Source organism: Chiloscyllium plagiosum, chromosome 11 (genome assembly GCF_004010195.1).
Source record: "Chiloscyllium plagiosum isolate BGI_BamShark_2017 chromosome 11, ASM401019v2, whole genome shotgun sequence".
Taxonomy (NCBI): Eukaryota; Metazoa; Chordata; class Chondrichthyes; order Orectolobiformes; family Hemiscylliidae; genus Chiloscyllium; species Chiloscyllium plagiosum.
In genome coordinates, this window is record NC_057720.1 from 2,111,527 (window position 1) to 2,124,676 (window position 13,150).

At 44.0% G+C, this 13,150-nt stretch overlaps 1 protein-coding gene across 1 annotated transcript in view; it reads left to right on the forward strand.

Moving 5' to 3' along the window:
* Positions 1 to 13,150, forward strand: part of acadm (acyl-CoA dehydrogenase medium chain) — a 55,150-nt gene that overhangs the window by 28,734 nt on the left and 13,266 nt on the right. The window contains exons 8-11 of the mRNA XM_043700066.1: positions 289 to 397; positions 2,633 to 2,773; positions 6,991 to 7,086; positions 8,242 to 8,490. Of these exons, the coding sequence (XP_043556001.1) occupies positions 289 to 397; positions 2,633 to 2,773; positions 6,991 to 7,086; positions 8,242 to 8,490 (595 nt within the window). The remainder of the gene's footprint in view (positions 1 to 288; positions 398 to 2,632; positions 2,774 to 6,990; positions 7,087 to 8,241; positions 8,491 to 13,150) is intronic.

Here is a 13,150-nt window from a genome sequence, read left to right on the forward strand (position 1 = left end):
AATTGGAATCTCAGTCAGAGATGGGGCGTGGTAGCAAGGGATCTGGGGCAAGTAAACAATCTGAAGCTGAGCAATCTCTAGGATGTTTGCAGCTTCTCTTTAATGACTTACTCAGGAAAGTGGCTTCATCGGGGCCTGGAGCTGTTACAGGATGCCCTCCAGCATTTCAGAGACTAAAAGAGGAAACCAAAACCTCCTAACTGTAGAAAATAAGTTTCTTTAAAAAATAAAATTGGAGTGGATCATTTGCAAATGGTCAATCATTTTTAAATGTTTGTTTTGCTCCAGGTATTTTCTCCTCGCTCGCTCTGATCCAGATCCGAAAGCCTCTGCAGGCAAGGCTTTCACTGGCTTCATTGTAGATGCTGACTCACCTGGAATCCAGATTGGAAGGAAGGTATTTAGCATGTGTTTTTATGCAGAAATGTTTCAATGATTCAAAAGTTGACTGGAATAAACTGTTCACAGGTAAAGGGGCAACTGACAAGTGGGAGGATTTCAAAAGTGTGATAATTAGAGTTCAGAGGCATTATGTTCCTGTTAGAGTAAAAAGTACAGCTGGTAAGGTTAGAGAACAGTGGATGAATGAAGATGTTGAGGTTCTAGTCAAGAATAAACATTCCGAGGTCGACATCTGGGATCAAATAAATCTCTTGAAGGATATAAAGAGTATAGGGGCATTCTTGAGAGGGGAATGAGATAGCCTTGGCAGATAATCCAAAAAGATTCTACAAGTACATTAAGAGCAAAATAGCAACTAGAGAGAGAGTAGGACCTCTTAAAAATCAACAAGGTTATCTGTATGTTGAACCTGTATGGGAGAGATACCAAATGAATATTTCTAGTCTGTTTTTACTGTGGAGAAAGAAATAGAGACTAGAGAACCCAGGGAAACAAATATTGATGTTTTGAAAATTTCACATTACTCGAGAGGAAGTACTGGAGGTCTCCGAAAAAGGAAGTGTATAAATCTCCGGGACCTGATCATTGTGTCCCAGGATGTTGTGAGAAGTTAGGGAAGAAATTGCACGGCCCCTAGCAGAGATATTTGTATCATTTCTAATCATGGGTGAGGTATCGGCGGATTGGAGGGTGGCTAATGTTCTACCTTGTTTAAGAAAGGCTGTAAGAGAAGCCTGGGATCTAAGACCTGTAGGTCTGACATCGCTGGTGGGTAAGTTATTGGAGGTGGCTCTGAAAGATAGGATTTACATGCATTTGGAAAGGGAAGGACTGATTAAGGATTGTAAGCATTGTTTTGTGTGAGGGAAATAGTGTCTCATAAACTTGATGAGTTTTTTTGAGGAAATAACCAAAACGATTGAGGGAAGAGCAGTAAACTTCAGTTGATAAGGTTCCGCATGATAGACTAATTAGTAATGTTAGATCATGTGGGATTGGGTGAGCTTGCCAATTGGATATGAAATTGGCTTGACAGTAGGAGACAGAGGGTGGTGGTGGAGGTTTGTTTATCGGACTGGAGGCCTGTGACTAGCAGTGTTCCACAGGGATCAGTACTGGGTCCACTTTTGTTTGCCATTTTTATAAATGATTTGGATGAGAATATAGGAGGCATGGCTAATAAGTTTGTGGATGATGACAAAATTGGCGGTATAGTTGACAGTAAAGAAGGTTATCTAAGATTACAAAGAGATCTTGATCAAATGGCTCAATGGGCTGAGGAATGGCAGATGGAGTTTAATTTGGATAAATGTGAGATATTACATTTTGGTAAAACAAATAGGGGCAAGACTTATACAATTAATGGTAGGACCCTAAGGTAGTATTGTGGGACAATGAGACCTTGGGGTTCAGGTACATAATTCTTTGAAATTTACGCAGGTAGACAGGGTGGTTAAGAAGGTGTTTAGCACACTTACCTTCTTTGCTCAGAGCTTTGCTAATGGGGGTTAGGATGTCATGAGGTTGTATAGGGTATTGTTGAGATCTCCTCTGGTGTACTGTGCGGTTTTGGTTGCCCTATTATAGGAAGGATGTTATTAAATTGGAGAGGGTTCAGAAAGGACTTATTGGGGGGTGGGGGGGGTGGAGTTGAGTTATAAGAGGAGGTTGAAGGGTGACGCTGTAGTGCTTTATAAAATTATGACGTGCACAGATAAAGTGAATAGAAAGGGTCTTTTCCCTAAGGTGGGAAAGTTCAAAATGCAGCATATTTTTGAGGTGGGAGGAGAAAGATTTAAAAAGAACAGGAAAGCAAAGTAATGGACGCAGGTACACTTACAGCGTTTAAAAGACATTTGGATAATGAATAGGAAAGATTTGGTGGGATATGGGCCAAACGGAGGCAGATGGGACTAATTTAGTTTGGGATCATGTTGAGCATGGACTGGTTGAACTGAAGGCTCTGTTTCCATGCTCTATGACTATAATTTTGATGCACAATTTAAGTTGTGTAATCGATGAGCAGATGTACAAAGCAGTCACAAGCTCAGATTGAATGGTGAAGCTTTTCAATACCTTTGAATACGTTCCTTCACAATACCAACATCTATCCTCCGCCCAGTGATTGTCTAATTAACCATTTTAAATATTGACAGAGAAACATGGCCATGCATTAGCTCAACATGATGTCTGAATCTTTTTAATATTGACGTCAGTGTTGTTGGGCTAGGAGATGAACATGGGTCAGCGCTGTTCCGATACTAGAGGCATTGTCTTTGAAGATGTGCGAGTGCCCAAGGAGAATGTCCTCATTGGCGAGGGAGCTGGCTTCAAAATTGCAATGGGAGCGTTTGACAAAACCAGACCACCGGTGAGTAGGGTTTACAGCTGACTTAAATGTCTGGAATGTTGGGGTGAGGCATTGGAGGATGTATGAAGTATTCTCAGACAATTAGAAGTGACGTTTTAAATGTTGAGTTGAATCTTTATTTGGAACAAAGCCACCACTTACACCGTGTGAGCGTCAGAAACAAACTCTGAAACAAAGCTTGTTTTATACAGTATGGAAATCTCAATGCTCAGTGTACACACTAAAAGCTGCAGAATGCTTTTGATGATTTTACCCACCCCACCCTTAGGCCAAATTCCATAAGATTACAAGATGCAAGAGCAGAGAGAATTCAACCATTTGATCCATCATGGATTCCTTACAGTGTGGAAACAGGGCCTTTGACCCAACAAGTTCACACCGATCCTCCGTCCAGACCCATTCCCCTACCCTATTATCCTATATTTGCCCTAACAAATGCACATAACCTACACATCCCTGAACACTCTGGGCAATTTAGCCTGGCCAATTCACTTAACCTGCACATCTTTGGATTGGGGGAGGAAACCCACGCAGACATGGAGAGAATGTGCAAACTCAACACAGTCGCCCAAGACTGGAATTGAACCTGAGTCTCTGGTGCTGTGAGGCAGTGCTAACCACTGAGGCACCATGCTCTGCTCTGCCATTCCGTCATGGCTAATAGTGTTTCTCAACCCCTTTCCCCGGCCTTCTCCCCATAACCATCAATCCTCTTACCAATCAAAACTTGTCTATCTCTGAATTTTAATAAACTCAATTAATTGGCCTCCACAGCCTTCTCCAGCAATGAGTTCCACAGATTTCCTCACCCTCTAGCTGAAGAAATTCCTCCTTGTGTCAGTTAGAAATGTTGGTCCCTGCACTATGAAGATGTGCCTACGATTGCTAGTCTCTCCTACCGGCGGAAACATTATCTTCACATTCACTCTATCAGGCCTCTCAGTATTCTGTAAATTTCAATCAGTTTCTCCCTCATCTTTCTAATCTCCAGGAATACAGACCCAAAGTCCTCAACAGCTCCTCACATGACAAGCCCTTCACCCCCAGGATCATTCTTGTGAACCTCCTCTAGATCCACCCAAAGCCAGCACATCCTTCCTTAGATATAGGGTCCAACACCGCTCACAATATTCCGGATACGGTCTAACCAGATTCTTATACAGCCTCAGTAGTACTTCTCTGCTCTTGTATTCTAGCCCCCTTGAAATGAATATTAACATTACATTTGCCATCCAAATTGCCAACTGAACCTGCATGTTAACCTAAGAGAAAGCTGAACTAGGACTCCCAAGTCCCATTGTGCTACTGACTTCTGAAGCCTTTCTCTGTTTAAAATATCCTCTGTGCCTCTATCCTTTCTACCAAAGTGCATAACTGCACAAGTTTCTACATTGTATTCCATCTGCCACTTCTTTGCCCACTCTATTAGCCTGTCCGAGTCCTTCTGCTGCCTCCCTGCTTCCTCAATACTGTCTACCCCTGCACCTACCTTTGCATCTTTTGCAAATATAGCAACAATGCCCTCAGTTCCTTCATGCAGATCATTACTGTATAATGTGAATACTTGTGGTCCCAACACTGACCCCTGCAGAACTCGACCATTCATTGCCTGCCATCTGGAAATGACCCCTTTATGCCTACTCTCTACCTTCTGCCAATCAGCCAATCTTCTGTCCATGTCTCCACACCATGGGCTCTTGTATGATTTAGCAATCTCCTGTGTGGCGTTCTGGAAATCCAAATAGATCATGTTCACTGGCTCTCCTTTGTCTAACTTGCACATTACCTCCTCAAATAATTCTAACAGATTTGTCAGGTATAACCTCTCCTTGGTGAAACCATAAGACATTGGAGCAGAAATTAGGCCATTTTGATCCATTGAGTTTGCTCAGCCATTCAATCATCAACCCCATTTCTGCTGCTTTCTCCCCTTAACCCTGGATCCCCTTAATACTCAAGAACCTATCTATCTCTGTTTTAAATATACTCAATGATCTGGTCTACACAGCCTTCTGTGGTAATGAATTCCATAGATTCCCCACTCTCTGGCTGAAGACGTTTCTCCTTATTTTCATTCTAAAAGGTCTTCTCTTTGTTTTAAGACTGCGCCCTTGGGTCCTAGTCTCTCCTACCAATGGAAACATCTTCCCTCCATCTACTCTGTCCAGCCCATTCAGTATTCTGTATGTTTCAATTAGCTTCCCTGACTCAGCCCGGTTTTACCATTCACTTCCAAGTACTCCGCAATCTCATTCTTAATAATAGACTCTAAAATCCTACCAACGACCAAGGTCAGGCTAACAGGCCTGTAGTTTCCAGTCTTCTGCCTTCCTCCCTTCTCAAGCAGAGCATAAATCATTTCCTAGTCCTCTCGGGCCCTCCTTGACTCCAGTGATTCCTGAAAGATCACCACCAATGCTTCCACAACCTCCTCAGCTATCTCCATCAGACCCCTCAGATATAATTATCTTGTCCAGGTGATTTATCCAACTTTAGACCTTTCAGCTTGCTGAACTCCTTTTCCCTAATGATGGCCACTGCACCCATCGCTGCCTCTTGACTCTCTCGGAATTCTGATAAGCTGTTGGTGTCTTCCACTGTGAAAACTGGTGCAAAGTACTTATTCAGTTCTTCAGCCTTTTCTTTGATCCCCATTACTAATTTTCCAGCCTCATTTTCCAGTGTTAGAACATAGAACATAGAAGAATACAGCGCAGTACAGGCCCTTTGGCCCTCGATGTTGCGCCGATCCAAGCCCACCTAACCTATACTAACCCACTATCCTCCATATACCTATCCAATGCCAGCTTAAATGCCCATAAAGAGGGAGAGTCCACCACTGCTACTGGCAGGGCATTACATGAACTCACGACCCGCTGAGTGAAGAACCTACCCCTAACTTCAATCCTATATCTACCCCCCCTTAATTTAAAACTATGCCCCCTTGTAATACCCGACTCCATACGCGGGAAAAGGTTCACACTGTCAACCCTATCTAACCCCCTAATCATCTTGTACACCTCAATCAAGTCACCCCTAAACCTTCTTTTCTCTAATGAAAACAGCCCCAAGTGTCTCAGTCTTTCCTCATACGATCTTCCTTCCATACCAGGCAACATCCTGGTAAACCTCCTCTGCACCCGTTCCAGTGCCTCCACATCCTTCCAATAGTATGGCGACCAAAACTGCACACAATATTCCAGATGCGGCCGCACCAGAGTCTTATACAACTGCATCATGACCTCAGGACTCCGGAACTCAATTCCTCTACCAATAAAAGCCAGTATGCCATATGCCTTCCTCACCGCACTATTTACCTGGGTGGCAACTTTCAGAGATGTCATGTTTCAATGTCCATTCTTGTCTCTCTCTTACCTTTTTAGATATCTAAAATAATTCTTGCAATCCTTTTTTTTTAATATTACTAGCTAGCTTCCTCTCCTATTTCATCTTCCCCGCCACCTCCCTATTGTTTTTTTATTTGCCTTCTGCTGGTTTTTAAAGCATTTCCAATCCTCTGGCTTCCTGTTAATCCTCACCACATTGTATGCTGCTCCTTTTGCTTTGAAGCTGTTCTAACTTCCATTGTCAGCTATGGTTGCCTTGTATGTTGCCCTTAATATGTTTTTTTCTTCCTTGAGATGAATTTCTGCTGTGCCTCTTGAATTACCCCAGAAACCTCTGCGTTTCCTGCTGCACTGTCTTTCCTGCTCGTCTTCCTGAAGCAAACAATTCTGGCCAGCTCCTCCCTCATGTCTTTGTGGTTGCCTTTACTCCATTATTTTATTGTAACATCCGATTCCAGCTTCTCCCTCTCAAACTGCAGGGTGAATTCGATCATAGTCTGGTCACTGCCCCCTAGTGGTTTCTTTGCCTTCAGCTCGTCATCACCTCTACCACATTGCACATTACTCTGTTTCTTTGAGGTAGAAGAGACCGCAGATTCAGGCTCATTTAAAAGCACCTTTCCTTGTGCTCTTCTCCCTCAGATCTCCCACTTCCCGATTGCACAGAACTACCTTAAGGGACCCTAGTTTTATGGTCCAGTCGTTAGACTTAATCGGAAAATTTCTTGTACTCAGTGATGGAAAGGTAAAGTCGAATTAAAGTACAGACTGGTTCACAATGTATAAAATATAGTACAGTGTCGATCATCCTTGGGATGTTTGGGATCTATAACTGAACTCTGCCTCCTGTACGGACGAATATGTTCACAGGTTGCTGCTGGAGCAGTTGGTTTAGCCCAGAGAGCCTTGGATGAAGCTACCAAGTATGCTTTGGAAAGGAAAACCTTTGGAAGATTGCTCGCACAGGTAAGGTTAAGCATTGTAACAATTCCTCAAATATAAAATGTTCATTCTCGTGTTCAGGTCTACTAATATCCTCTCTATCTCTCTAAGCCCCTCTGGATATGTACCCTCTGCTTAAGGATCTCCAGTTTCAATTGCTGCCTTGGTACTAAGCTCTGGGATTCCATCTCTGAACCTCTGCATCTCTGCCCCCTTGCTTCCCAGTTTCCTCATTTCTCTCTCCCCACCTTCCAACTTGGCACCGCCCTCTTGACCTGTCCTATCTGTCCATCTTCCTTCCCACCTATCCACTCCACCCTCCTCTCCGACCTATCACCATCAATCCCACCTCCATCTGCCTATTGCACTCTCAGCGTACCCCCCCTTTATCTCTCTACCCCCTCGGCTCACAAGCCTCATTCCACACGAAGGACTCTTGCCCAAAACGTCGACTCTCCTGCTCCTCGGATGCTGCCTGACTTGCTGTGCTTTTTCAGTACCACACTCTCGACTCTGATCTCCAGCATCTGCAGTCCTCACTTTCTCCTGATAACAGCAGCAGATGCCCAGGAATGCCACTATGTTCAAGTTCCCTTCCAAGTCACATACCATCCTGACTTGGAACTGGGTCTGCTGAATCAAACTAGTGAAGGTCTCTCCTTGTTCTGGATAACTGTAATAGATAGAAACACATTGACTGTTTTAGTGATTAAATAAAACTTTTGTACTTTTGGTGCAGCTCATGGAATACTGGGCCTGATTACCAGCCACCACTCCTGTTGGAGTCATAGCATCAGGCATAACTGATGTAACTTCTGTAAATGTGATGAAATAAACTGGTCTCTGGTAAGGATCACTGTAGTGGGGATACCACGACTGAGGAACTTCGATAATATGAGAGACTAAAGAGATTGGGGTTATTTGTCTTGGAGGAGACAAGGTGAAGAGGAGATTTAATTGAGATGTTCAAAACAATGAAGTCTTGACAGATTAAATCAGGTGAAAGTGTTTTGGGGGGTGTGGATTAATTGGATAGCTGTTTCAGCAAATCAGCACAGGCACGATGGACAGAATGACCTCCTGTAATGCAGGATTCTGAGGGGGCATAGTTGGGTTGGGGAAATGTAACAGTGATACCCATGCCTCAGCTGAATGTTGTTCCTCCCTCTGTGTGTACAGCATCAGGCAGTTTCCTTCATGCTGGCAGACATGGCCCTGAAGGTGGAATTGGCACGGTTAGGTTACCAGAGAGCGGCCTGGGAAGTAGACCAGGGACGGAGGAACACGTACTACGCCTCCATCGCGAAAGCCTTTGCGGGAGACATCGCCAATCAGGTTGCCAGTGATGCTGTCCAGATCTTTGGGGGCAATGGTTTCAACAGTGAATATCCTGTCGAGAAACTGATGAGAGATGCTAAAATCTACCAGGCAAGTAGCACAATGTCTACTTTTTTTACATTGATTGAAATTGTACTGGTCCTTCAAACAAGAAAGAGAGATGCATTTCTGCCGTGGTTTTCACAAACTCAGTGCAAACCAAACATTTTATAGATAAGAGAGATTTTTCTTGTGTACTTGCTGTAACATAGGGAACACAGCAATCCAGTTTAGTGCAGCAAGCTATCCATAAGCAATAATGAGATGATGACATGATAATGAGTTTTTTAATGCCCTCATTTGGTATGTGGATTGATAATTGGCCACTGAAAGGTGATCGATCTGAAACATTAACTGCTTCTCTATCATCAGAAGTTGCCAGAATGATTTACAGCAGTTTTTGTCACAGTTTCAAATTTCCAGCATCCAGTATTTTACATTAATGTTGCTAATTATCTGTTGTTTGCCCACCACTTTGTTGCAAAATTAAAGAATATAACAGTCTGTTGCCAAATCTCAGGGTAACCAAATGGTGTAGCACACAGGAGCTCACTTGGCCCATCATATCTGTCAGCTTCTTGAAAGAGCTATCCAATTTGCCCCATTTTCACCCACTCTTGCTCCATAGCCCTACACGTTTTCGAGTTCTAACTTCCTTTTGCAAGTTATGATTGAATTATTTTTTCTCACCAGCCTTTCAGTGCATTCTGATCTCAAAACCTCACTGTGTAAGCAATCATTTCCGTCACCTCACCTCCAGCTCTGTGGCCATTTCCATCAGATTTGTATCCTCTGCTCACTGACTCTGTTGCTGTTGGGAGTAGTTTGTTCTTGTTTCCCTATCTGAAGTGCTCTGATTTTGAGCACCTGTCCCTTCATTGCTAGTTGAGGGAGAAACACCTGTCTTGATAAGAACAGAAGCAATAGGAGCAGCAGTCAGCTAGCTGGACCTCGAGCCTGGACTGCCCATCTCCTCTTGACTATCGCGTACGATCACCATGTCTCTTAATTGCTTTAGTATATCAATCCCATTGGTATTTGTCTTAAATATGTTCCAGTTGTAGTTTTCTGGGGATCACATCTTGCAAAGATTCAGAATAAAGTGTTTCTCCTCAATGACTCGCCCAGTCTGAGACTGCGGCCCAGTTTTCTAGATTAGAAACAGGCCCTTCGGCCCCAACAAGTCCACACCGATCTGCTAAAGCGCAACCCACCCAGACCCATTCCCCTACATTTACCCATCACCTAACACTACGGGCAATTTAGCTTGGCCAATTCACCTAACCTGTACATTTTTGGACTGTGGGAGGAAACCAGAGCACCCAGAGGAAACCCACGCAGACACGGGGAGAGTGTGTAAACTCCACACAGTCAGTCGCCTGAAGCGGGAATTGAACCTGGGTCTCTGGCGCTGTGAGGCAGCAGTGCTAACCACTGTGCCACCGTGCTGCCCAATCAGGAAGCATCTTGCCAGCATCCACCCTGTCAAGTCCCTTCGCCATTTCAATCAGATTACCTCCCATTCTTCATGATTTCAGGATTACAGATGTTGCCTGTCCAGTCTCTGCACAGACGATCCATACGCCCCAAGAAGCAGTCCAATAAAACCTTAGCTCACTCCTCCTTAAGGCAAGATATCCTTTGTTGAGTAAGAAAACCCAAAGCCCAAACACTGTACTGCATTTGTTCAGTCACTAAAGCCCTTAAAAGTATTTATAAGACATATTTACTCTTGTATTCCAATCCCAATGTGATAAAGGTTCGCATACCATTTGCCTTTCTAATTTCTAGTACTTTCATGTTAACTTTGAGTCTACATTTCAAGAACACCTAGTCCCCTCTGTATGCCAACATATACTAATCTCTGTGCTGAAAATAAAATTCTGTTTCTCCATCGTTTTTTTTTCCTGCGATATTTTCCCACATCATGTTCTGTTCTAGCTATGGTTCAGTTTGTTGCACCCTCATTGCTGAGCCATAAGGTTCTAAGTTGAAGGCCCATGAAAGAACTTGAGGGCAAAAAAATCAAGACTGTCGGTCTAATACACTACTGAGGGAGTGCTCCATTGTCAAAGGTGCTGTCTTTCAGATCAGGTGTTAACTGAGAGCCAGTCTGCTCCATCTGATTCCTTGGCACAACTTCTTTATCCCAGCCTACCTGGCCAATATTTACCCCTCAATCAGCATCACGCATGTTATTTGATTACTGTAACTTGACTGTTTGTCAGAGCTTGCTGTATGTGTGTGTTGGTGATTGCAGATCCAACATTCTAACAGTGTGCCATTGGCTGGGAAGTGTTTTGAGATTTCAGAAAACATTACAATGCCACAGTAGTAACATACTCCTGTTCACTGCCCACACTTGAATGCTGCCCATAGCACCTTGCAGACAGCGCCATCACTCTCACAGGCAGCCCACATCGTGTACCTATTGGATGAGGCTTCTGCACCATTGCACAGGGGATTCCTTAAGCTGGCTGACTCACAGTCAGATCTTCATGTCCCTAATTTCTAAGCAGGCTTGTGCTGCTACGAAAGATTAGATTAGATTAGATTAGATTACTTACAGTGTGGAAACAGGCCCTTCGGCCCAACAAGCCCACACCGACCCGCTGAAGCGCAACCCACCCAGACCCATTCCCCTACATTTACCTCTTTACCTAACACTACGGGCAATATAGCTTGGCCAATTCACCTAACCTGTACCTGGATTGTGGGAGGAAACCGGAGCGCCCGGAGGAAACCCACGCAGACACGGGGAGAATGTGCAAACTCCACACAGAGTCGCCAGAGGCGGGAATTGAACCCGGGTCTCTGGCACTGCAAGGCAACAGTACTAACCACTGTGCCACCGTGCCGCCTCTAACCTTCAGGTGAAAGGGTTCAGGTGACACAGCCTTCGCTGTGATATCTGCTTCTCAAGATCCCAGCTCAACAACACAAAGCTGAACTTACAAACTGAAGAATTTGGAGCAGGAGTAGGCCATTTGGCCCCTTCAGCCTTCTCCATTCAGTAACACGATGGCTGATTGAATTGTGGCCTCAACAACACTTTGCTGCCTTTCCCGGATACTCCTTTGTTAGTCAAGAATCTATCCACCTCTGCCTCAAAACTCTTCAACTACTCCATTTCCTTTGGGGCAAGCAAGTTCCACAAACCAGTGACATTCTTTGAGAAATAAGTAACCTCTTCATGTCTGCCTAAAATAGATGACAGCAGACCTTTAAACTGATTCCTCTATTTCTAATCTTTCCCACAAACTAACCTAGTCCTGTTTGCCCACATTTAACCCATACCCCTTTAAACCTTTCCTATTCATGTATCTGTCCAAATGTCTTTTAAATGTTGTTACCGTATTTGCATCTACCACTTCCTCCAGCAGTTTATTCCATACATGACCACCCTCTGTATGAAAGTGTTGCCCCTCAGGTCTCTTGCAAATTTTAGAACATTAGAACATTACAGCGTAGTACAGGCCCTTCGGCCCTCGATGTTGCGCCAACCTGTCATACCAATCTGAAGCCCATATAACCTACATTATTCCATGTATGTCCTTATGCCTGTCCATTGACGACTTAAATGTACTTAAAGTTGGCAAATCTACTACTGTTGCAGGCAAAGCATTCCATACCCTTACTACTCTCTGAGTAAAGAAACTACCTCTGACATCTGTCTTATACCTATCTCCCCTCATTTTAAAGTTGTGTCCCCTCGTGTTTGCCGTCACCATACTTGGAAAAGGCTCTCCCTATCCACCCTATCTAACCCTCTGATTATCTTATTTGTCTCTATTAAGTCACCTCTCAACCTTCTTCTCTCTAACGAAAACAGCCTCAAGTCCCTCAGCCTTTCCTTGTAAGACCTTCCCTCCATACCAGGCAACATCCTAGTAAATCTCTTCTGCACTCTTTCCAAAACTTCCACATCCTCCTCATAATGCGGTGACCAGAACTGTACACAATATTCCAAGTGCGGCCGCACCAGAGTTTTGTACAGCTGCAACATATCCTCATGGTTCCGGAACTCGATCCCTCTATTAATAAAAGCTAAAACACTATGTCTTCTTAACAACCCTGTCAACCTGAGTGGCACCTTTTAAGGATCTGTGTACATGGACACCGAGATCTCTCTGCTCATATACACTACCAAGAATCTTACCACTAGGCCAGTACTTTGCATTCCGATTACTCCGACCAAAATGAATCACCTCACACTTGTCCACATTAAACTCCATTTGCCACCTCTCAGCGCAGCTCTGCAGCTTATCTATGTCTCTTTGTCACTATCCACAACTCCACCGACCTTAGTGTCGTCTGCAAATTTACTGACCCACCCTTCTATGCCCTCATCCAAGTCGTTTATAAAAATGACAAACAGCAGTGGTCCCAAAACCGACCCTTGCGGTACACCACTAGCAACTGGACTCCAGGATGAACATTTCCCATCAACTACAACCCTCTAGACAATAGACAATAGGTGCAGGAGTAGGCCATTCAGCCCTTCGAGCCTGCACCGCCATTCAATATAATCATGGCTGATCATTCCTAATCAGTATCCTGTTCCTGCCTTATCTCCATAACCCTTAATTCCACTATCTTTGAGAGCTCTATACAACTCCTTCTTAAATGAATGCAGAGAGTGCGCATCCACTGCCCTCTGGGGCACAGCATTCCACACAGCCACCACTCTCTGAGTGAAGAAGTTTCTCCT